This window comes from Poecilia formosa, unplaced genomic scaffold (genome assembly GCF_000485575.1).
Source record: "Poecilia formosa unplaced genomic scaffold, Poecilia_formosa-5.1.2 Scaffold8, whole genome shotgun sequence".
In the NCBI taxonomy this organism is placed as follows: Eukaryota; Metazoa; Chordata; class Actinopteri; order Cyprinodontiformes; family Poeciliidae; genus Poecilia; species Poecilia formosa.
The window spans coordinates 1276061-1302379 of NW_006799947.1; the positions used below are offsets into that span (position 1 = coordinate 1276061).

The 26319-nt window shown below is 39.5% G+C and overlaps 1 protein-coding gene across 8 annotated transcripts in view; it reads left to right on the plus strand.

Moving 5' to 3' along the window:
* The window catches only part of myt1lb (myelin transcription factor 1-like, b), a 136685-nt gene that overhangs the window by 71545 nt on the left and 38821 nt on the right, over positions 1-26319 (plus strand). For 7 of the 8 annotated variants that reach the window (XM_016661971.1, XM_016661990.1, XM_016661965.1 and 4 more), the window contains exon 5: positions 10036-10475. In XM_016661971.1, coding sequence (XP_016517457.1) covers positions 10036-10475 — 440 coding nt within the window. Of the gene's footprint in view, positions 1-10035; positions 10476-14399; positions 14789-26319 lie in introns of all 8 variants that reach the window. The other variant, XM_016662000.1, reaches the window with a different exon arrangement.

Consider the following 26319-nt stretch of genomic DNA (forward strand, 5'->3'; position numbering starts at 1 on the left):
TGGTTGTGATGGTTATTATTAACAAATCACATGGCATTCATGGCCATGGCATTCATCAGTGACCAGAAGAAGTTGAGTACGATGATATTGGTTTTCTGCACTATATTCTGCTTATAGAGGGCTGTAGTTTGTCAATGGCAACGGAGAAAGTGAATACAGTCATTTAGTCCATGTTGACCAAATTTCCAAATGTTGCATTAACATTTCCAGTCATCTTGTTTGGCTTGACAGCTCTCTCTTTGCAGTGTAGGAAGAGAAATTTCCGGTAAGCATCATAGCATCAAACTAGTCCATTACATGCATCACAGCCAAACATTAGCAATTGGGTAAAGTTTAAAACTGCAACAAAATCCATCAACAAAATCCAGGAAGCTATCATTTCTCAACAGCAGAAGTGTAGAACAAGTGGCTGTTTTTTTTTTTTTTTTTTACAGATGGTGACACTTAATAGTCAGTGTCACCATCTTTGCAGATAAGTTAAAAAGTCACAGAAAAATGTTTTGCAGAATATTCAATTCTCATTTTTCTTCAGTGCTCCATTTTAATTTCTCCATTTGAATATTTCAACCAGGCCAATCAGTGAACAGAAGAAGTTGAGTACAATGATATTGGTTTTCTGCACTATATTCTGCTTATAGAGGACTGTAGTTTGTCAATGGCAACGGAGAAAGTGAATACAGTCATTTAGTCCATGTTGACCAAATTTCCAAATGTTGCATTAACATTTCCAGTCATCTTGTTTGGCTTGACAGCTCTCTCTTTGCAGTGTAGGAAGAGAGATTTCCGGTAAGCTTCATAGCGTCAAACTGGTGCATTACATGCCTCACAGCCAAACATTAGCAATTGGGTAAAGTTTAAAACTGCAACAAAATCCTTCAACAAAATCCAGGAAGCTATCATTTCTCAACAGCAGAAGTGTAGAACAAGTGGCTGTTTTATTTATTTATTTTTTTTACCATGCTAATATAAATGGACTCAGCCAGAAAAAATATAAATCAATTGTTAATAGAACAAAAGGAGAAGTTTTCAGGTTGCGATTTAGTTATTTTTATTTTCAGCACTTTTTAAAAATTCTCTAGAAATATTAATAGCATCGTTTTCCCTTTAGATCTCACCTCAAATTTTATTCTAGCGCCTGCATTGTAATCAGTACTTTACAATTGATAATTGGCAAATCACTCTGGTTTTCTTACATGCAAACAAAAAGTGAAGAACTCCGAGCAATAAGGCACTTAGTGATAAGAATTTGTAATGTATTTTATTGGCTTCTAATCAGGCAATGATTATGTTCCACAGCAGGTAAGAAATAAACAAAATAGAAACACAGATAATATATCTTCACTCAGGTGGTTCATCACAGCCAAAGATTGCTTCATCACTCCATCAGTTCTTCCAAACAAACAGCTACTGTGACAGCCTCCTCAGTGGCTTCGGTAGACAGATGAAAAAAAAAAAACAAAAGAAGAGGGAAATCCTCCTCAGAAAATGGCTGATGGGCTAGCAGCTACCTAGCTGTTCTTTCCTTATGCATTCGAGAGTCGAGGTGATTGATTGAAGTCATTACGCTGGTGGAAAGACTCCTTACCTGGCTAATCCGGGAGTGATTTTAGTAGCAGGATGACAGATAGCCACATTACAGTCTAGAATCAGCTGCTCGATGAGCTCTCCTCCCCAGGTCTTCCTCAAGTGAATTATGTAAAATAGCTTGTATAATATAAATACTAATATTCTCATAGTTGATAACGCAGCTGCCTTAAAGTTGTATGCATCTCTGACATAAACAGCATGTTTACAAAGACATTTCAAAGTTTTGGACTATGATTTTTTTTTTTTTTTTTTACTTAAACGCTTATTGGCTTATTGTTGTAAATACACTGATTATTTATTAAAATATCAAAATATAACTATACAGTTTTCTGACAAATGTTGAGCGGTGTCTCTCACTTGGTCTTCACCAGCCAAGACTATTTCATTTGGAATGGGGGGATGGACATGGCCAGTCTCCAGTTGGAAACGGGAGCTGCGCAGTCTTCTGAAAAATATACAGGAAACAAAAAAATATAAAGGTTAATAAAAATTAGTATGGATTTTTCTTTACCAAAAAACTAAATCCCATCATAAATATATATATAAAAAAATCTGAGTATGTGTTGATGAGGCTCACGTAACAACCCTAAAGCAGATAATAAACATAGTTTTTATTAAGCCAACGTTTCTGTATTAAACACTTTTATTGTGCCAATGTAATATTCTAATCTAAAATGTTGTGATTTCATTAGTTGTAAGCGGAACGTAATGAGAATTAGTTAAAATATGTGTGTAAATAATCTATGCAGTATGTTTCACTTTGAGTTACTGAAATACATGTTGTTTTCCATAATATTCCAATTTATTAAATATGACTGTTTAAATAAATAAATGTGTTTTATGGGGTCTTATTCAGACGAAAACACAGAAAGCTTTTTTCTCAGACTGCATTCTGTGGAATGTTGTCACTTCAATAACCCTTCATTTCCTTGGCAGGCACCATTAAAGATGGCAAACGTATTTAAGCCAAAGGTACTTTATGTGAAGATGTAAGACAGAATAGAGTCAAAAGAATATCCAAACAAGAATTAAATCCAGCTTAACATTGAATGAAGAAAACATTGTAAACTACGTCCCTTTCCCTTTGCAAATCAGAATCAAAATGTTGGCATCTCGTCTGGTGAAACATAAATGATCTGTGCAATCCTGATTCATCCCTCCTATCTTCAGCAGTTCCAATATGCTCTCCACCATAGAGAAAAACCTCTAGCTAAGCAACAAAAACACTTTGGTTTGGTAATTAGCGCACAAGGCAGAGAAGAAAAATGAGCAGCCAACACTTTGGGTGGGTTTAGAGGATAAATGTTGGAAGATTTTCGTAAACACATGGAAGTTGCCAACTGGAAAGGTTGCTTGTCATTGTGCTGCGCTTAGGCAGAAACATGTACAGATAAGTCGAGAAGAGGAGTAGAAGACTGTCCAAAGATGGAAGGAACCAAGTTTACATTATTGATGAACTTCAAGAATTATATTTTGCATTTGCCCGTCATCCTTTTCGGAGCCAGAACTGACCATACGGGGACAAGAAGTTGGAGCTTTGTGGGATATTTAGAACTTGCTGTGTGGAAAAAAAGAAGAAGAAAAAAAGGTTCTAAAGAAGCTCTCGCGTACCGATACTAATTTCAGGCGTTTTTTTTTCTGATTTCTTTGTAAGATCTGTAAATTTACTCTTTGACAAGACGGATTACTGTTCACTACCATTTTTCAAAGCTTCTAGAATTTCTTTCTATTTTTGCATTCTATATTTTTCTACAATTTCCACTCAAATCAGTAGCTTTGTCCAGTCCTGCAGAAATAACCTGATGGTACGGATTGTGCATCCAGGACAGATCGTGGAGTGACAGGTGGAACCGTTTCTGTCATCGTCTTTTTCTTTGTTCCTTCTTCAGATACAATGTGAGCTCTAACTAAACTGTCCCCACAATTATTAGTATTGATTTGTTTGTTGTGTTTGGGTATTCATCCCCAAACTCCTTGATGAAGAGCTAAAAAAAATGCAAGAAAGGAACACAAAAGACAGACAGAAGGCTCCATCCTTATGTTTCTGTGTATTTAGCATTGATCGTATATGGTCCATTAGCACAAGTATTATGACTTACTATAGAAAACACACATAATGTGTGTTTCCTGCTGAGTACAACTTTACCATTATAATTCCAAAAGATAAAAAGCCAGCATGTTACGAAATGGACTCCTGAAGATGATAAACCAGAACAACTTTGAGTCAATATAAAGTTTTCATGCTGTATACTGATGTATCTTTACTGGCTTAGGTGAATTAGTAGCCTAATTAAACAATGAACCTGCCTACAAAGAACAAAAAAAGGTACGAATTGTAGCTTCTAAGCTTCTAACAGCTTTTTTTGTATTTCATTTCTAACACCCTGTTAGTACTGAACATATAGCCGTTTCACTTAGGAACAACTTCAACTGTGTTTTTGTTGGCACTGCCCAGTTTTACTTTAGCATGTTCACTCACCAGAAAATAAAGATCTCATTTTCATTGCTATTCAAAAGTAGCAATGAAACTCTACTGGGTGCCTCTCTACCTTTAAGCATTGAATAAAGGTGAGCACAACTAATGTCCAAATCATGATATGAGGTATAAATTCAAGAGGTCACTCACATGTTTGGAACATAATCAGTTTTTGGTCTTTTGTAAATTACCCAAACCAGCGCTGCCATTGCAGTGAAAAGCATGTCTGTTATTTCAGCACCATTGATGAAGGAAGAGTTGTCATTTGTCACATTTTGGCTTTGTAAATCCAGGAAGACACATTATTATGCGCAAGCATCATTTGAGCTTCATAGTTGGGGATTGTGTCAAGACCAAGGCTATTTGAGGTGATATTTTATGAGTCTGGTCGTCATTCCTGTGCTCATGAACGGGCCAAAACAGCAAATGTGCAAGCTGGAGACTGAGCTGCCAGCAAACGCCCCAAATTGTGGCGTCTGCCATGCACTTGCTGAGCCTCCTGCACCAAGACACTGCCTTTTGTTCTCCTCTGCTATTGGGAGAAGCCTGACAGCTCTGAAATGATCCTCACTCCTCTTTCACACGCAAAAACGTCCTTCTCTTTATCCCTCCTGTACCCTATACTTCCCAGGTTTGTGCACACATGAAAGAGGCCTCCATACAGAAATGCACAAAAAAAGCATACATTCTCCCATCTGTCTCGCCTCCTATAGCCTCTAATTTTCCTCCCCACCCCTCATTTTCTCTCCCTGCCTGCCGTTCTCTCTCATTTTTCCTCACTGGCTGGCTGACTGGCTGTGAGGATGGCGAATCCCTCGTGGGTTTCTGGAGGGTATCACCATGGAGACGGGGCTCTGCCACACGTGTCTATAGATCCTCCTGCTGGATAGGGAGCACAGTCGGAGGTGGTGCATTCCCTCTGTCTCCAGTCTGCTCTGTGGAGCAATAAGTGCGATGAAGACAGTAGCAGCGTTAGAGAAACCAGGGAAAAATGGCAGGAATAGTAATGCAGAGAGCAATTTACGCTGAAAACCTTAACATATTGAAATAATGCAGAGGAATGTAGGAATGGCGAACACAAAGATGGCAGAAAGAAAAGATGAAGGAAAAAGGAGGCAGGGGGAGCAGCTACAGCACCTTCATCCGTGCATCAGGGAGACAAATAGTGTGTGATGCTAATGACCGGCTAAAGCTTTTGCCCCCGCTGCGAACAGCCGCTAATATGACTGCTAATAAAGGCACCGTGGAACGGTGTCGCATTCCAGCAGTCGCTCAACTGTCGACTGAAATTAGCCAAACAGGAGCTCTCTGTCTCCTGCCACTCCTCTCCCCTGTCTCACGTTAATGCTCCAGGAACTGGTGCCCGTTCAGTACAATGCCTCCTGACGGGGCTATTCTGCATTAAGGGGGCCTCTTGTTCACACTGTAATAGAATTTGTTCCATCTTGTAATGCTAAGGATGCCCACTTTATAGAAAAATCAAGTGGTCTTTTTGTGGTCTGAAGCTCTTTTCTCCTCTTGATTGCTGCCTCCCATCCTGCACGCGCCTCTCGGAGGATTTTTGTCATTCTGCCAGGAAGGTGGTGGAGGTGGTGGGTGGGGGGTGCAAAGCAACCTAGAATGGTGCAGTATTTTCTCATCGTCTTGTTTTTTTCTTCACATTTCCAGCTGAATTAGTCCTCTTTTCAAGTAAAATACCACTTAATTACTTGAGGAATTTTAATTGCTAAGTGCAGTGAGTGGGATGCAAGGCCTGTGATGAGGAACATTGCCGACAAGGTCACTCGGTGGCAGGATTGGAAGAACGTGGGAAGCTGCGGAGGCTTCCTGCAGGTTTAGTCATCATGGGGCTCGCTAGAAGCAAGGCAAACATACCTTTTCATCATATAGCAACAGTTCGACATCTAAAGGACACTTAAGAGCTCAGCTCTTACAGCGATAATAAGCTGTGGTGAATTATAGTGAATTATATTCCAAACTGATTGGTTCTGGAACCAATCAGTTTCTAATTTATCAAAAAAGTTTGCCTCATGATCATGCCTATCCAGAAAGCAATCTTTGTTGTATTACTGGCATTTGTTTAGAATACTAAAATTGACAACTAAACAACACTCAACATAAAATTAACTGTAAAAATCTATGATTGAACAGGAGTTTATAAAGTTCTCTCAAACCGAAGGAAATGATGTTAAGCTAACAATGAAGCTGTTATCACGCTGTATCTGTTTTGCTTTGTATGTCAATGTATTGATGTATAATCAGACAGACGGTTGGTAAAATGTAGTGTGAGATTGCCTGATGTAATCTTAAGGTATTTGTTTTAATATCTGAGAAACAGTTTGTTAAATGTGTTAGATTTTGAGCATAGGAATGGTATACATGCAGTACCTATCCTACACCTATCAGATGCCATTTTAGATTTGTTAAATTTGAAGCTAAGTGTAACTAAAAATCCTTAGATTTCGCATTTGATTTTCGCATTTTTATCCCCTTTTTAACATATTTCTGTTAAAAAAGAAATATGTTGCATTTTAGTTTTGCTGGTAGTGGTAATAGTTATTTTTGGTACAAAATTAAATGCATAGGAGAGTGATGCTGTACGATGCTGTGTATTCCTATGCCATTTGCAAGACACATATGCAACATTGTGGTTGTTTGTGATTGGATGAACTGGATCACTCAGCAAATCAACAACAACAACAACAACAAAAAAGGTTTTGTTGGGCAGGATTTCATACTGAGGCTGCAGCGTACGTTCTGGTGCATACGTTGGAGGGACGGCTTTAATCAGTTGTTCCCCAGTCAGATTTGTCTCCATCCAGAGATCTTGTCAGATTCATCCCCGTTTTTGGAACCACATCTTGGGTGGTACAAACGGGACCCAGCCGGGTATTGCATGCAACCAATTCCACTGGCATCTCACCACATTCGCTGATTAGCCCGTGGTATCCATGCCGATACCGTAGTTACTGGCAATCTGAAAATTGATATCTCCATAGTTAAACTTGGTCAACCAGTCACACTTTGGTAAGATAAGAGCTATGTCGGGTTAGAAAATTTTTACTATGTTTATAAAGCATTTTTTTTTTCATATGTTAGAGGTCTAGTTTTAAAAAATGTAAACAATCTGCAACAGCTGTCATAACCATCTTAAAGCTGCGATGGCTTTCACTTTCACCTTTTTCAAAACCTGTAACAATTTATTTGGATAAGAGAGACTCACATTGAAAGTTCAACATATTAGCTATCAATATTTAATGTTATAGATAACATATTAACACACTTAGCATGACATTTGAAAGCTTTCTTCATTCTTGTTTAACCAACAACAACTAATCATTCTAGAATAAGCTAGACATGTTACAAAATATGTATTATATATCAAATGCTTCTCATTTGTGGAGATACCAAAAACCTTCCTCTGGGAATAAAAATTTTGTTTTGACTAGACCTGTGGTTCTACAAGAACAAGCTGAACTTGTTGGGGAAACTATTAATCTGACAAAGGAAGGCCACACTGCACTGTCCTGTCACCACTGCGATTAAAATTCATTTGCGCACATTAAGGCGGTCCACTTCCAGTTGTTGTACAAGCCTGCTCCTAAAATAATAATGTGCACTTGACTCCTTTTAATGAAAAAATACACAGCCCACCCCATATTATTTGCTGTCCATTAGCTGATGTTGCAGCAATTATTCAGTTCAACAACATGGTCTTTTTTATTATTATTATTTTTGGATGTAGTTGCATTAAGACCTGTCAGGCACAGATTCACAGAGCCAAGCTTAAAGCTTGACAACAAACATTGCCTTCAGACTGTTTTATTGTTAAAAAAAAGAAAAAAAAAGAAAAAAACAGGTAGAAAAGCAAGGCTAGGTGACAAAGCAGGAGAGGAGGGGGTGAGAACCCGTGTCTATCTACCTTTCACACCACTTCTCTCCCTTTCTGCCCCTCCTCTCCTGCTTGCCCGCCTGCCTGCTGGGACTGGCCCTTGATTTATTTGGAGAGGGCCACGGAACAGAGGAGCCAGGATGAGTGGCATTTTAATGTGCTTTCGAGATGTTTGGTCACAAGCACTATTGATCACTGTGCTGCAGCTCAGTCTCAACCCCCCCTCCCTCACTGTCCCACGAACCCTCTCGCTGCCCTGGGGGGGAGAGCTTGTCAGGCAGGGAATGAGTTTCCATGTAGGCTTAGATTAATGAAATGAGGCCCCTGGTCACGGGTGGTGCAGGGGGTCAGACCATTAAGGAATCCCCACACTGGGCGAGATTTAGCCTTGACTGACTGAGTATGGATAGGCTATTGAATAGAACTGGATTGGAATATGAGAAAAGTAGGTGGTGTAGACGTACCAGTTTGCTGCTGTTGTTTCAGTTCAAATCTCACCAACATCTTTTCATTCATTTAAAGTTTCTTGTGTTAGTGTTGACGCTGTGCACAGAAGAGAACCTGGGGATATTTCATAGCTGAGTGAATGTGACCAGAGCCTTTTGGGTTCATCTGACAGCTCAAAAAGCTCAAAAATACTGACTTGTGTGGGTGATTTCTGAAATCGGGCACATGCTCCAGGACTCTCTCAGGTTTGATGAGTCAAATGGAATAAGATCCCTCTGATCAATAGCCTGAGCAAATACACAGATTATCAGATTATCAGATTAGGATTTGTCCCCTAGATGCAGAGGAGAGCCAGAGAATACATTAAAACCTGAGGTGCCTTGATATGATTCAGGTTTGTTCTCACTCGGAGTGAATTTTGTAAAAGCTGTTGTGTTTCACAACTATAAGTTGAGTTTGGAGGTGTTTACAGGGCAGGCATTGTGGTGTTCTTTAGCCTAAGGAAAAACTGACGTTAAATCTTTTGATTTTGTTTCATTTCGGGGTCCGTGTGTGTGGGAATGTAAGAAAATAAAAAGATCACGTTAGCATAACAACTCAATAGTTAATGAGCACATCTAATTAAAGCCTGATGTCTGTCTCGGCGGAACAACTTGAGATGCTATGTTTTCCGTCTTTGACCCTGCAAGTATTGAACTCCTTTCAAAATGTTGTAAATAAGCTTTACAAAATAAAGGTTAACATGAACAGTGATGTTTGCTGTACTTCGTAAAAGTATTTAGACCACTTGAATGTTTTTCACGCTTGGCCATTTCATCACTACAAATGTATTTTGGGGGAATTGGAATGAAAAAGACACATTTTTCAAGAGAAATAAAACAAAGTGTGTCATTTACTCCTGTGGGTCCCCAATGAGTCAATACTTTGCAGAACTGCATTTCACTGTGATTGCATCTGCAAGTATTTGGAGGTATTCCTCTTTCAGCTTTGCACATCTCAAGAATAACATTTTTGTAAAATAGCTGAAGCTCAGTCACAATGAATGGAAGGAATCTGTGAGAGTCTGTTTTCAAGTCTTTCCACGGATTCTCAATTGTGTTTTATGTTTCGATGTTGACTAAAAGATGACTATGCTTTTATATAAACCACTCAGTTTTAGCCCAAGCTCAGTGTTTGGGGTCATTGTCCTGGAGGAAGGTGAACCTCCAACCCAGTTTTAAGTCTTTTAGTTGGTTTTTTACCGTTTTTTTTCAAGTACTGCCCTTCAATAAGTTCTATCTATATTCTCATTAACTCTGACCAGCTTTTCTGTCCCTACTAAGGAAAAGGTTTTCCCACAGCATGATTCTGCCACCGCCGTGTTTTACTGTGATTTTTGTTGCCCCTGTATAAATTAAGGCAAACATTAAGCAAGACTTCTATTAGCTTTAGTTTAACAATTGATTTCTTCCTTTTTAATTGTTGTTAAACTCACAATTTTTCTGTAACTGCTCTGTCAAGTGTTGGTTTATCACAAAAACTTCATTTAGAAAAAATGGCATTTTTTTAATGTAACAACTTCAGAAAATGAAGGGATGTAATCTTTGTAGGTTAGCTAATATTTCTAACAGGTACTCTCATTTGTCCTCGACAGTGTGTACGGCTGCCCTGTGGCCAAGAAGAGGAAGGGTCTAGACAGGCAAACTCTGGAAACCTCTCCGAAGAGGAGCACCTACCTGGATGACATGGACAACTCCACCATGGAGGAGTGCTACGAGACAGACGGGACAGAGGAGATGGACGACAGGGAAGAGGAAGACGACGAGGGGGCCGTGGAGGAGGAGGGAGAAGTTGAAGAGGAAGACGTCGAGGGTTACATGGACTATAATGTCGAACAAATGGAGCATGAAGACGGGGAGGACGAGGACAGAGGAGAGGGAGAGGAAGAAGAGGAGGTAGAGGTGGAGCAAGACGAAGAGGAGGAAAGCGATGAAGTGAGGGTGGAGGAGGCAGAAGAGGAGGATGAGGAAGCTATAGAGGAAGTGGACTATGAAGAAGGAGAGGAGGAAGACGGAGAGCAGAATCAGCAACAAGGTAAGAGTACTAAAGGACAATGTTAGAAATAAATTCAGCAAATGTGGTGCATTTTGTGAATTTTTTTCATGGTTGTACAAATTGATATAGAAGAAAGTTTTCAAAAACGAAAAATAGGCTTTAAGGCCCCTCAAAACAGAAAAAAATGCTTTCCTGGTTTTTTTTTGTTGTTGTTTTTTTTGTGTTTGTGTTCTGGCGCTCATCATTCTCTGAGATGATCCTAAAACTTTTATTTTGTACAAATGTTCATGTAGTTTGTGTTCGCTAAATTCGACATGATGAATTGCAATGTGTGTTTTTTTTTGTTGTTTTTTTTACTTTTAAACAAAGCCGGATTAATTGACCAGAACATGAAATCATATTACTTAAAAGCTGCAGACTGTGCAAGATACCATTGGTAACAATGGTAGGAAGTTGTAACGATATGCTATAGATAACATAGCCGATTGTGTGAGTCCACATCAAAAGGCCCATGATAAATGTATTCAAGCAACCAGAATTGCCTTTTCATTGGAGTTATGAGCTCCAGCATTTTTATTGGTATGATCAACAGCAGAGATAGCCTGGCATGCCACCATGTTCATAGAAAGCTTAAATCTCATTACTCTGGAACCACATAATTGAATTCAGCATCACTTCAGCTCAGTTTGTTTATATAATACCAGATTACAGCAGATAAAACTGATTCATTCCATATGCCGTGGTACAGAAATCAATCAAGTCCAAATTCACTTCAGATCAATCTAGTTTATGAGAATAGAAGCTATCATATATCCATTTTTAGGTTAAACGTGCACAGTACAATTTGATTTTAATTTAAGCACTTGCGTTTTCCTTCATAGCATCAGATACTTTTAAAAGATTTTTAAAATATCTTCTCAAAAACGTCTGACGGGGATTTTTTCAAAGGGTTGAAGAAATGTCTGACAACAGGATTACAAACCGTCAAGTGAGTAAAACAAGATCCATCTGAAAAATGAAGATAAAATAGCTGATCTGGTAAGAGTTTTTCATAGCCCAACATGTAAAAAGAACATCTGCAGTTATGGCGGAAATAATATCTGTTGTTTTGTTTCGTACTGACTTCCATCAAAGTGTTTTTTACAGCTTTGCATTGACGAGTTTTGAATTTCATAGCTGCATGTTCAGACAGTGGAGGGTGGGCACCCACCTGTCTTGTGCCAAGTGTAAAACCTGTGGAAAAAAATATTGGCATACTCAACCACTTTCTACAGATATGAACTAAATATCAGGGTTGACATTTTCAACATGACACTAACCTGGAAGGCATAATTTTAAAAGAAATCTGAACTGTATTTGATCATCTCTACTCAAAATTTGAAATCTGTTTGAGAAAATTAACTTGATCATCCTTCTCTGAACAAACCTTAACCTAACCGAGGAAATATCACCAAACTTCTAACACAATAAGAATTGAGTCTTTAGCCACTCAAGTTTGAATATATGTCTCATGAAGACACACTGCAAAATTCCACCCAGTTTTGGCAGTGGGATTTCAGAAGCTCCTGCCCCATATGTTTGTGATCTCCCCTTCCCCCAGTGATGCACCAAACAGCAGATCTGGCAGGTTTCTCTCCAGCAGATTCGGCTTTGCACCCACGCATCACGATTGGACCTGACAGTGCCTTCAAGTCCAATTAAGAGTGAAGCTCAGAGAGAGAAGTGTGTTAACCCTGTTTGGCGCGCAGCTCCATCCACCCAAAGTGTTGATGTGGCATCGCTGCGCTCCTATTTTCTCGCAGACATGTGAAAACATCTTTTCAGACTACTTTTCATTAGAGCCCATGGCTGAGATTTTATCTTTAACACTGAGACTGTGCCACTATCTCTTTGACCTCACTCTGTTTCTATCGAAGGCAAGTTGTCTGCACCTACCCTTTAGAAGCGTTGTACAAGACTGCTGTTGCCGGAAAGAATTCTGCACACCCTTATTTTGTTAGGGCTCTGTAATTATTAAACATTGAAAGAGGAGCATTGGATTTGGTGTACGACCTCTTCCGGTACGCATCATCTTTGCTGTTCCCATTTACTGATGGCACTCAGTTACCAATCTCCAGGTGAAATTCAGGAGCTTTTCTGTGTTTTTCATTCACATGCACGCCCCATTGTCGCTACTACGACGTCAGTTCAGGGCAGGGCAATCCCTCTGTTCCCCCCTTAATCTGTGTTGCTTCTATATCCCTTTTGTGTACCTTGATTGCTCTTCAAATTGCTTCCCTGTGCCATGTTTCAAACCATCAAAAATTAAACCCCTGGTGCTGGAGGTTGCTGTAAGAAGCCTTTCGCTGTCAAAATATGTGCTTGGTCATTCGTGACAGTTCCCTCTTCCTGCTCTAAAGCCCTCACCCTCCAGGCAGCAAAGGCTGTGTTGCTCTCATTAAATTTGGATGTGTAGAAATGTGTGTAAAGATGACAAAGCTTTTGTAGAACAAGGACTGTTTTCACAAGAAATATTCAAACATCTTTGTGTTTTGTCAGTGTAGTAAAAAATATTTTTTCATTAATATCTTTTTTTTTTTTTCCCCTGGTTTTGAAGTTACCAAAGGTGATGCAAACTTTTGTTCCTTTTGCTTCTACATGTTATTGGGGACCTCCGGGTGCGTTTTCTCTACAGGAATGCAAAAGGCAAATGTGGCGCCAATATGAGCAATGTGCTCTCGACGGCACAGGGCGGAAACGTGAAAGGAGAGATTGGAAGTGCTCCAGGAGTGAGTGCTTGAAATTACTGACAGAAGAGGTTCAGTAACCTTTGCAGTCTGCCAGAATCAATTAGGCACTGAAAGGAATTCTAAAGATACTGATGATTTAATGAAAATAAAGAACTTTACAAGCAAGGGATAAATAGCTGCTGACTGAAGTTCATCATGTTACCGTTTGAACACCACGACATGACTCTGAATTTACATTTTCAATAGAAAATAATAGACTGAATAGGCATGTCTCAAGTTCCAGTTGGATCGTGTGTTCAATGGGATAACTATATAGTGTGCAAAATCTATTTTAAGTTTTATGGGAAAAAAGGAAAGAGTATGGAATATAAGACATTTCTGTTGTACCAACCCATCTCTGATTCATCTACCTTTTATTAGATGAAGTCACGTGTATAGAATACTTTTAAATGTTTAAACTGTAACAAATATTAAATGTTGTTGTAAAAACTGGCCAGGAACACTGTTAGGATGACTTTAAAACTTTTAACCGTAACATTTTAATTAAGGTTTCTCCCATCTATACTACTTAAGAAGACTTGTTTTACTTTTAATACTCTAAAACAACATAATCACACTTTGTATGAACTTCAAAAACAGCCACTATCTAAAGTTTATGCAAACTTCAAATGTCAACTTGAAGTTTCTATTTTTAATTCTCACCGATTAAAAGTAGTTATCTTGAGATATTGTGATGAGGAAACTGTTTTCACAATGAAACAAGATTTAGATCTTTTGATATAAATACATTTTAATCTGTGTAATTAAGAATAAAGTATGATTGAGTCAGTAAATCACTTAAGTCTAAAGAAACTGTCAAAAACTTCCAAAAACCTTAAATCAATGCCATTTAAAAGACTACAACATCCTTGCCTCGCTGGAAGTCATTTTTTCCCATGAAATGAGTCAATACTTTTGCACAGCACTGAATGGCGCAGAAAGAATCAGGGGCCTACTGTGAAAACATGATTCATAGAGCATCTTTGCCTGGAACTTTCCTAAACTACTGCATTTAACTTCCTGTGGTGATTCACAATTCAGAACACAAGCTGCTAAGACTCTCAAAGTAAATTATTAAGGGGAAGCAAAGAGTTCCTTATCCAATTTAGATGGTCCAAGCCCAGAAATCCGATTTAGCTGTAAAATAGAATGACGGAAATGGAATTACAAGATGCTTGTTCTTTCTTCCCAACAGAGGAAGATCAGATGAGCACTGGTGAGGGGGACGAAGACAATGGCGGAGGCGGCGTTGTCGGAAAATCCGGTCCTGCGACAGAGAAGGATGACAACAACAACGATGAGTATGAAAATTATGACGAGCTCGTGGCCAAGTCCCTCCTTAACTTGGGGAAGATCGCAGAAGACGCCGCCAATCGCGCCATGACAGAGTCTGAGATGAACAGCAACTCGTCCCACAGTGCTGAAGATGATGAGGAGGAGGAAGAGGAGGAAGAAGACGACGAGGAAGAGGAGGAGGAGGATGAAGAGGAAGATGACGAAGAGGAGGAAGAGGATGAGGAAGAAGAGGAGGAGGAAGGGGATGAAACACAACGAGAAGATCTGAGTTTGGACGTTGACAGCGATGTGGTTCGAGAAACGGTGGACTCTCTCAAACTGCTGGCACAGGGTCATGGTGCGGTTCTGTCCGACAGCTTAGACGGACAGGAGTTTGAGAACAGAACGTCCGGCATCGGGGATGATACTGACTGTACTCACAACGGTGGAAACGCACACAACGGAGGTCAAATTAGGACCTCCAGTAACGGACAAATAGAAAACAGTGATGAGGAAGTGTGTTTAAGCAGTCTGGAGTGCCTAAGGAACCAGTGCTTCGACTTGGCTCGAAAACTTAGTGAAACAAAGCCCAACGAACGAAATGGCCCAACTCAGCAAAATCACTATTCGTGCGGGGACCCCAATCAGCAACCCCAGCATCACGGCTATGGAGATTACCACAGCAGCCAAGACGACAGACGGACTCTTGATAGGAACTATTCTGACATGGACAATCTCATGAAGCTTGAGGAGCAGCTGAGCCCACGCTCCAAGGCCTTCTCTAGCTGTGCACACGATGAGCGATATCACACCAACAGCCACCGGGACTTTGACGAGGACACGGCCTCGGTGACGTCGGACCGATCGGAGGAAGTGTTTGACATGACAAAGGGGAATCTGTCCCTGCTAGAGAAAGCTATTGCACTAGAGTCGGAGCGTGCCAAAGCAATGCGGGATAAAATGGCTGCTGACGCAGCCAGAAGAGACGGGGTGAGGTACACCCATGAAGAGCACGGCCCACGTCACGGTTACAGCGTTGAGCGCAAAGCCCGGCTTCCTGATGGCATGAAGAAGCCTTTCTTCCATAAAGGTAAGTGGATTCCATTAGAACTGATTCATGTTTGTAACCCAGTCTCATGTTTTTGTCACAATCTAACTAGTCTTATGATTTATTAAAAACAGTAATTTATTTAAAAGCATTATTTACGCCTTCCCAGTAGGTTCCTGTTAATTGCATGCAATAATTATTGTCTACTTGCTGCTCTAAAGTTCTGCTTCACTCATTACTGAAGGTATTGGACATTAAGCTGATAAAAAGAATTTCAGTAATACATTTTTTTTTTACAAAAATCTAAGTTTGACTTTCAAATGACAAATATTTTGATGGTCTTCTGAAATTCTGAAAAGCTCTGTTTTGTACATTTATTTTATTTTAAACAGGATAATTTCAAGCGAAAGAATTTTCACCTTTAGAATATTGGCATAATGAACATTCATTATTGAACTTTAGGATGAATATTTTTGAATTATTTTAGATCAAATAAAATATCAATGTTTATAATTTTGTGTCAGATCATCTGAGTCTGCAGGTGGCTGAAAAAAAAGTAACAGTAACAGTTGCTGAAAATATATATTTTGAGTGATTAACTAATTATCTGTAGAAAAATGCTTTATTTTTACTCAACTAAGAGTTAATTCAGTCCAAATAATCCATCTTATAGGCTAAAGAAAGCATAAAACATAAGATGCTCCAAAAAACCAAAGGTCAAGATCCGTGTTTTGTTTTATACTGCAAAAAGCATTTCTACAAACAACAGTAGGGCTTTTCTCATTTGACAGGCTCAGGTAAAATATTAGCTTTTTCAGTATTCTGCATTTCATTTCCTCTGCAGAAGAAACCAGACAAACACGTGTGCATTCCGGGAACCTCAGTATAACCTCGGGACAAGCTTTTTTTTTTTTTTTTTTTTTTTTTTTTTTTTTCAGCCAATTTGGAAATTCGAATCTCGGCACCAGCGTGAGCAGCAGCAGCAGCTTATATTGTAAAATAGGCCAGTATGGAAACATCAGAGGGTAGGCTTGTCAGCCATAAGTAATGGCAATCTGCATGGCCTGTTAGGACCGCAAATCTCATCCCTGTGATGCAGCTCAGGGTAAAGCAGCCTATTTTTAAACCTATAGGCAAACAGATTGGGTGAAAAAACCATGAAACAAGGGTCCTCTGTTTTTAGGATCTGCAGTACAAGTCTTAACAGCACAACGCTAAGGAAAATACAGATCATCACTTCTTTATTCTTCTCATCATTTGCACCAGTAATACACAGACCGACGTGGATAAGTTATTGTCACCTGTATGGATGATATCAGATGAGAGCAACAAATAAGAGCATGGCAATTCACAGCGGGATGATATTACACCTCAAATGCCACACAACTCACAGCAGGTTTATATTGCTACTTAAATGCCACACAAATGCTAATTTCAAGAGTCTTCCCTGGCCTTTGTGCCTGGATAATGTTGGTATAATGAGAGGATGCAAGACGGCTGCAAGGCGATAAGCATCTTTCCCCGGGCAAGATAGTAACAGACACTCGTTGACCAGGGTTTCGGTGTGTGATTTATAAAAACTAGCGGAGGAGCAAGGCTCCCTAAAAGAAGCATGAGGTTGAGATGAAAATTGAACAGTATCAAAATGACCGATAACGAACGACAGGCCCACTGACTGCACATTAATTATCTAGAGATGGTATGGTAATGGGGGCCATTTGCTATGCAAAGCACAGCCCGTCCCCAGCCACAATCAATATCCCCTGCTTTCTAATATGCCTTCCACTTGGCTGCCTCCGCTCTCCACAATAGAAGCGATGCAGGCGAGATGCATGAGCTTCACGTCTGCTTGCACTCACATGTATGGAAATGGAGAATTATTTCCAATGTGCTGCTGAAACATTAACAGCAAACATTGTATAATGAAGCCATTATACAAAAGAAGCTGCATTTTACTTGCAGCTCAAGTTCCCTATCAACATGAAACTTTGCTTCCTGATTGTGTTGGTGCCAGACAAAAGAGCCAGACATGACATTGCAGTTTTATCCCAACTCACATGGGCCTAATGTGGCATAGATGGATGATGGCCCCAAAGGATAATGAGGTGCTTCTTTTCTGATGAATGGGACATGGAATTTATGTTGGTGACTCATTTGTAAATGTATGATTACGTGTGCCCTATGCCACCTCTCAGTTTTGCCGTTTCCAAACTCTTCCCTTCACTCGAATGATTTTAACACTGCAACCCAAGTGAGGGGCTTATGTCTGTTCACGTGAAGTGAGTTAGAAAATGGTCTAAGACATAAAAGAACTGTGTATCGTTCCTCCCCTTGTTACGTCAACATTTCCACAGAGTATATTGAAATATCATTAAAAATTACATTTATTTCTGTAATTCCATTCAGAACATGAAATAAATAATCAGCACAGCTAAGTGCATTTTGGTTGGAACCATATCTGATCTAGTTGCAAGGAAATATAAGATGCAGGATTCAGGGGGGGAAAGACAATCTTGTTTCTTTTGTGGAGGAGAATGTCTCAAAAAGTGCTTTTGGTGTGAAAATAGAGCGGAAAAGAAAACAGAGATTTTAATTCAGTAAAGCAATTAATGCATGTCTTTGTTTTAATCATTTCATTCTGGCTCCACACATGAATGCAGAAATAAATGTCGAAGAAAGACATAAAAAAGCGGATTCGAAGGTCAAGAAAAATAATTTGGTTTCAAGTGTGCTTGGCACTCAAAAAGCTAATGTTTTTTTTTTGTTGTTGTTTGTTTTTTCTTGGACAAAAATAATGAAACATTTAAAATATCAAAAAATATTTTCTTTGTAGAATGTCAGAACAGTTTGAGATTTCTTCTATATTTTCTGCTATATTTCAATCCAGACTGAAATCCTGAAATCCCTTTTCCTCCACAACACAACTCGTGCTCATAAAGGCAGATTTGCTAAAGAAAACATTCGAAATGATGTTAGGGCCCGATAAAAATTGCTTTTGAGTTTCAAAGCTTTAATTTTACCCCTTAGAAAGTCTAACAGATTATACTTGATTTGCAGTTATGATTTTAGTAGACTTTTCATCAGACTGTCTCCCTCTCCTGCTATTAACTTTTTACTTGCATGAACATAGAAAATAATCTTACATCATTTAGTGTGTATTTTCTGTGCATTTTGCTCCGTCTTCTCAAATACGCAGTCACGCTTTCCTCTCCACTGTTGCTACATGCTTGCTCAGTATGAGGGATCGCTGCAAAGTCAATAACACAATGCAGGAGATTTTCTGCTGTTGCTATATGTGCCCGTCCAGGAGGAGTGAATGCTGCAAGTCAGTGACTTCATGTAGTCCACTGGATTTCCTTGGAAACTTTTTTAAATTACTTTGGATAATTACCTGAGCTGACTGTACTGTTTGATAACCAGGATCAATTTGGAATGTAGGGGTGATTGATTTTAAAACGATTTTTTTTTTTTTTTTGTAAAAATAGCATTTTTCAATCTGGCCCCACCCAAGTTCATCCCACGGGTTTTCCGGCCTGGAAACGGGCATGTCGTCTACTTTCACAAATTCTGAAGCTAGCCTCTGATGCAGCCTGCTATGAAGGAGCGAGTATCATGGAGGATAGAATTTGTTCACCAAGACGAGGTGTTTGATTCCTGCTGATTCCTACCTCCACATCTCTCTGCACTTAGATTGCTTCAAATGATGAGAAAATGTCCTCCATTAGATAGAAGGTTACTCAGGGTTACCTGTCTTTACTTTTCCGGTGGCTGTCACAGGCTCCTGCCCGTAGTTCTGTCAACACACTAAAGTCTACAAACCGGATTCCAAAAAAGTTGGGACACTAAACAAATTGTGAATAAAAACTGAACACAATGATGTGGAGGTGCCAACATCTAATATTTTATTCACAATAGAACACAAATCACAGATCAAAAGTTTAAACTGAGAGAATGTATTTTTTTAAGGAAAAATATGCTATTTAAAAATTTCATGATGTCAACAAATCCCAAAAAAGTTGGGACAAGGCCATTTTTTACCACTGTGTGTTCTCTATAGGTGAAAGATCTGGACTGCAGGCTGGCCATTTCAGTACCCGGATCCTTCTCCTGCGTAGCCATGATGTTGTGATTGCTGCAGAATGTGGTCTGGCATTATCTTGTTGAAAAATGCAGGGTCCTCCCTGAAAGAGATGACGTCTAGATGGGAGTATATGTTGTTCTAGAACCTGAACATAGTTCTCTACATTAATGGTGCCTTTCCAGACATGCAAGCTGCCCAGGCCACCAGCACTCATGCAGCCCTATACCATCAGTGATGCAGGCTTCTGAACGGAGTGTTGATAACAACTTGGGTTATCCTTGTCCTCTCTGGTCCGGGTGAGATGCCGTCCTAGTCTTCCATAAAGAACTTCAAATCGTGACTCATCTGACCACAGAACAGTCCTCCTTTTGCCTCACTCCATTTTAAATGACTCCTGGCCCAGTGCAAACGGAGCTTGTGGAGCTTGCTTAGAAATGGCTTCCTCTTTGCACTGTAGAGTTTCAGCTGGCAGCGGCGGATGGCACGGTGGATTATGTTCACTGGCAATGCTTTCTGGAAGTATTCCTGAGCTCATGCTGTTATTTCCTTGACAGTGGCATTCCTGTTTGAGGTGCAGTGACGTTTAAGGGCCCGGAGATCATCAGCTTCCAGTAGAGTTTTACGGCCTTGACCCTTACACACAGTGATTGTTCCAGATTCTCTGAATCATTTGATGATGTTGTGTACGGTTGATGATGATAACTTAAAAGTCTTCTATTTTACGCTGGGTAACACCATTCTGGTATTGCTTCAGTATCTTTCTCCGCAACAATGGTGGAATTGTTGATCCTCTTACCATCTTGGCTTCAGAGAGCGTTCACACTGCAGCCTGAAGTGACTCAATTCTGATTTTTTTGACGTAATGCGACCTGTATCCGATCTTTTCATGGCAGTGTGAACAGCACAGGTCGGATTCTTTTTCGAATGTGACCCATATCCGACACATATCCGATTCAAATGCGACCTAACGTTGAGGCCGCATTCATCCGAACTGAACGTCACTGATTCTCAACAAATCTCACTATTCTGCGTCCTGATATGCGCAAGTGGGAAGAAAAACAACAGCCATGATGAATTATATGAGGATTAAGTTGTTAATATTCTGCTCTGGCCGGACAACAACTTCAAATATGTAAGCTAAGCTCCGCCGTTAGCCTCCATGTCTACTTCCGCAAACACTGAGCACTTCTTCTTTTTATGGCAGTTGGCAGAACACTCAGAACGCTGACGCTATTGCGCCCTCTACTGCGCATGCGGTACACTTTCAGGTCGTTTGCCCGTTTACACTGCAGAATGTATACAGGTCGCATTTATTGGCAATGTGAACGGCCCTGGCAAAAAAATCGGAATTGCCAAAAAATCGGAATTGGGTCACTTCAGGCTGCAGTGTGAACGCACCCACTGACACTCTAAGAAGCTTTTTTTATACCCAATCATGTTGCCAATTGACCTAATTAGTGTTAATTGGTCTTCCAGCTGTTTGTTATATGTTCAATTTCCTTTTTCCAGCCACTTATTGCTACTTGTCCCAACTTTTTTGGGATTTGTAGACACTGTGAAATTTTGAATCAACATATTTTTCCTTTAAAATGTTACATTTTAACATTTTAAATTAAACTTTTGATCTGCCATCTATGTTGTATTACGAATAAAATATTGACATTTGCCATCTCCACATCAATGCATTCAGTTTTTATTCACAATTTGTTTAGTGTCCCAACTTTTTTGGAATCCAGTTTGTAGAAAAATGGCACATATTAAAAACATTAAATCACAATAGAGCCGGGTCCAGGATGGACTTTATTTGGTTGTTGTCACCAAAGTGGGGACCTTTTTTTTTATTATTAAAGATCCTTGTAAAATATGTTGAATTTAAACCGAGTTCATACAGACACTATATAATAAAATGCAGTTGCTGTTAGAAATCTCATCCATGCACTTGGCATTCGTCTTTGGCACCTATGAGGTCACTTGCTTGCTTACTATTGCATTGGTATCGAGCTGAGTACAAACTTTCAGTGCCTTCCAATTAATGAAAAGACAAACTTGAAAAGAAACTCTTGAGGTTTTCTGTCTTTTTAAGACTCCACATTAGGCATGGGCATATTTGTTAAATTTGAACAAGTGGAACGGTATTGATTTGAAAACTGTACTTCTCTTTCTCAGTAAAGGATGTGCAGCATTATGCTTAAGCAAAAATTGCGTCTTTAGAAATTATTCATCTTTAGAATGTAAAAATAAAGACGTCTTGTGTAACAGTCCTAGAATCAAAAACTAAACACACCGGCAGCACAAGTTGCCTAAATCATTCCCGTTCTCTTCTAAGCATTAATCTTTGGTTATATATTTTTACTTTTACCATATATTTGTATTCTTACTACTACAGAAATCTCACACGTTACCCAGTAACATCTGTAATGTTAGGTCTGGTTGCCGCTTTTATTTAGTCATGATTATCCTTTGCTTAGTTAGTATAAAAAACCCATACGTTTTCAGAGAGTGTGATTCTAGCTGGAGAAACACTGACCAGAATTAAAATACATTTTTGAACTCTGTCTCAATGTCTAAAATATTTGTAAAACAGTTTTTTTAGAGTAATTAACTGTCATTTTGTGAACCCAATAGTTTCAAGCAATATGAAAAACACATAATATTGACAGCAGGTTGGCATCTCACTATCTTGAGGTTGACTGTTATGTGGCAGACTGGTGTTTTTGCTTTCAATGTGTTTTTCTGATGGCAGGAGTTCAGACACCTGAAGAAGGTGTAAGGACGACGTTCAGCTCTAAAACAGATACAGAACAGAGGCTCCAGTGACCAGCTCTTCACTGGTCTCTGCATAACCATCTTGCTTACAAGTCGACACGACAAACAAAACTCAACTGCAAACATTTAAGACTTTCACATTGTGATGAATCCACAAATGATCATTACGATGGTAGCATGGAAACATTCCAACACTTTCCAAGTCTGTCACGAAGCTTTCTGCCCACAGATGTTTCCCGCGCAGACAAGAAGGAGAGCCGATGTCCGACGCCGGGCTGTGACGGAACGGGTCACGTGACGGGCCTGTACCCCCACCACCGCAGCCTGTCGGGCTGTCCGCACAAAGACAGAGTGCCGCCAGAAAGTGAGTAAATCAGCTACATGTAGCAGTCGGTCTCAGCCAGTGTCCTCCCTGTTCTTTGATGTTCAGCAATCAGCATGTGCTCTGTGCTTGCCGCCATGTCTGGTGCTACGTCGGTGTGTACCTGTTTTATTGTGAGAGGTCGGATGGGTTGCAGCTGCACCAAGCTTCCTCCGACATTTTGCACGGGGTCGTGGTTTTGTTTTCTGACTGTCTGCTACGGGTGCCGTCGTTGATGAGGTGGGAAATGAGGTTTTGGTAATTGGCAGGACAGTCGAGGGCTGTCGGTTACAGATTCACTGGCCTGCTTGACACAGCTGCACTGACTGACAGCGACGGAGAGAATAAGATAATCCCACTTCCTCATTGTGAATGGAGTCCTGTTGAGGGTTGTGTGTTTTCTCACTGCATGTCAGCGCATGTCTGAGGGGAAAGAAAGGTTAAACAGTTTGCTCTCCGTTCATTTCTGGAGCTTTTTTTTCCTGTTAATAGAGTCATAATTTTTTCATTTTCTTGAAACTCGAAAATGCTCGCAGACCTTGATAACACTGAGCGTGCTTCAGTCATCCATGGCATAAACCCTGTTCATTTATTTGTGTTCCTCGCTCAATTGAATTCTGTTGAATAGGGCGGCAGTCTCATATCTGTAAGCCACAGATCAAGAGAGGTGGCAATAAACATTAGCCTTGAATGAAAAATGAGTTTTCCCTTTAGAGCATTCAGCGTGCTGATTCAGTCTCTTTCACCCTGCGCACTCATCTAGTCTCGTGTGTATTTTTCATTAACGACGGAATGAAAATTAAGTTAGGATGTGCCATGACCCAGACATAAGTAAAAAAAAAAAAAAAAGTTTTAAAAAAACAGATAATATGAAAGAGCTAGACCACACACAAGTGTGGTTTTTGGCCCCAAACAAACTGCAAAATGACTCAGAGCAGGTATCCTGAACCAGGAGATTTTAAGCAGAACTTGGAAAGGTCATGAATAGACATCCGCTGTCCACCACTACTGTCAGTCTGCCTTTTAGTAAAACTCTGAGCAGGGTCATCAAAACACCTACTTCTTCTGTTCTTCCTCCTACAAATAATAAAAATATATATATACATGTCCAAGTGAATAATTCAAGACTTAGCATTTTCAGTCATCAAGAGGACAGTTGAAGGTAAATAGGAGCATATATTACATCTGATAGCCTGAAGGGTTGAGCCTTTCTTACTCTTTCCCATTAAGACATTTTCTGTTATGAATGGAGCATGTATTATTAATTCAGTGACTTTATGTAATTGGGAAATCACAAAGTGCAGTTTGACCATACTTGTGAAAAATGACGATTAAATTAGATCTCAGAGTATTTCTTTCTGACTATTTGCTCATTTTGGGGTTTTTTTTAGTAGAAGAAAACTGCATTTTGTGATGCAGTTGTGATCAAGTGTTTGAAATCTTCATTTTTTTTAAATTCCATCCATCAAAACTAAAAAAAGAAAAAGACTAAAAGGTGATTTTCCCATAACCAATGGGAAAGTGTGTTAATCCTGAATAAAATGTGATTTTTTTATACAAGACAATAAGCAAGTAAACTTTGAGACACAAAATAAAAATCCTAAAACTTAAACCCATATTAGATTACAAATGGACTGGAGGAAGTGAGTTGGAGAATAACAATACATATATTCATGAAAATGAAATTACCATATTTTAACAATATTTTTCACATTTTTTTGTTTACACAAACTCAGTATGAGTCGTCAAAAATGACAAGCACTGTTTGAAACTACCGTTAAGTGTAAAATAACTTATTTAAGGTTTAACTAGTTTGCTACTGGTTGCTTTTTATGATTATTAAATGATCCTAATAACAAAAAGCATTGAAACCACTCCCCTTTTTTGCTTTCCCACAAAAGAAAACTGATTTTATGAATCTTGAATTGCAAATCGGATAATCTGTTTTTAGAAAGTAATTTTTACAGGTTTAGATTTTACATTTTGAACTGGATCTAGCTGGGCCCAGACTCTGTAAAAAAAAAAAAAAAAGAACTTCAAAAGCAGATGCTAACTTTTGTTTTATTAGCACATAAACCGGTATTCTTACAGGGCTTACAAATCATTTGTATACTTTGACAAGAAATGCTGTGGCATTTTTATGCTGAAAGATCTTGTAACAGACTGCTACTATCAGAAAAGTAAACTGTCCATGAGTATTGTTTTTCTTATGGAGATGAAGCTTTCAAGCATACATCAAAAACAGCCTAAATATTATTCAAACCATCCTGTGCCACATGTCTTTGGATTCATTATATTATTCACTTTAGGCTTCTCTTCAGAGTAGAGCTTGAATTTTTTGCTACACTTCCTGTCCCCCAACAGAAGGCCAGCGCAAAGTAGGAATATGCATAATGTATTGTCTCGTGCCATGTTGAGAGTTGGGGGGTGCTTTGTCCAATTACCTGCACCAAACACCAATTAGTATTTAGGGGAAGGAGGATGATGTGGGGTTAAAGTTTAAGGGGGCGATAATGATGAAGCTCATGCCGATGGGTTTGGCCCCACACGCCACCAGCATGGAGACTCCTCCTCCTCCTCCCCCAAGCCTGCTGCGCTCTGACGGCTCCTCTCGGACATCCATAGATCATTAATCTAATTGGCTAGTTGCTGAGGTGATGTGAGAGCGTTATGGACTGTTTTAACGGTAAACGGTATTGGAGACTGCACTTTGTGCCCTAACAAGGCATGGATGATACGAAAGCACACAGTCAAGAAGCTGCATTCCCCTCTGTTTGTGTCCCAACATCGATTTTAAGGCTCCCGTTTTGCATGACTGTAAGCTGTTTGCATGCGCCAAAAAAATTTCCTTCTATTCCTGTCTGTCACCGGCTTTGTCCTGTCAAACCCAAATGACATCTTTTTATTCATGAATGTCCCTCATTCCATGAATACTAATTTGAAAGAGCTAGATAAGTGGAAGCAATATGGTGGGAAACCTCGCCTGCCCTTTCAAACTTGTGTTCATTAAAATGAAAAAGAGGTCATTTGGGTTCATTTCTTAATGATGTTTATAATGCCAGGTTCCTCACACACTAATAGCGCTCATGGGTGATTGTAAAGGGCTCCTAACCTTCCCTGTCTTTCACTCCTGTCTCCTGTCTGTGCGAAGTTGTGGCAATGTATGAGAATGTTCTTAAGTGTCCTACGCCTGGCTGCACGGGACGCGGCCATGTCAATAGCAACAGAAACTCTCATAGAAGGTAAGAGCTCATCTTGTGTGAAGCTCGTATTTGTCCCTTTTTTTTCTCTCCATTTTCTTTCCTGTGGGATTATTTTTGATCATCCCTCTTTGAGGTATTCTTTATTTCATCAGTTATTTTTTTGCTTTTTCAATGTTTTTTTTTTTTTTTTTTAGATTTGATTGTAAGTGAATTCATTCTTTTTAACGTTTTGTGTCTGTGTGCGCGTGTGTGGACGCTAGAAATGATCAAAACACTTGAGCTGCTTCACAATCACATAATTTGGCTAAGGCTGGTTTGAATGCAGCGAGTCACACTTCCCACAGCATAAATCATTCATCAGCTCCAGGCAAAAAAAAAAAA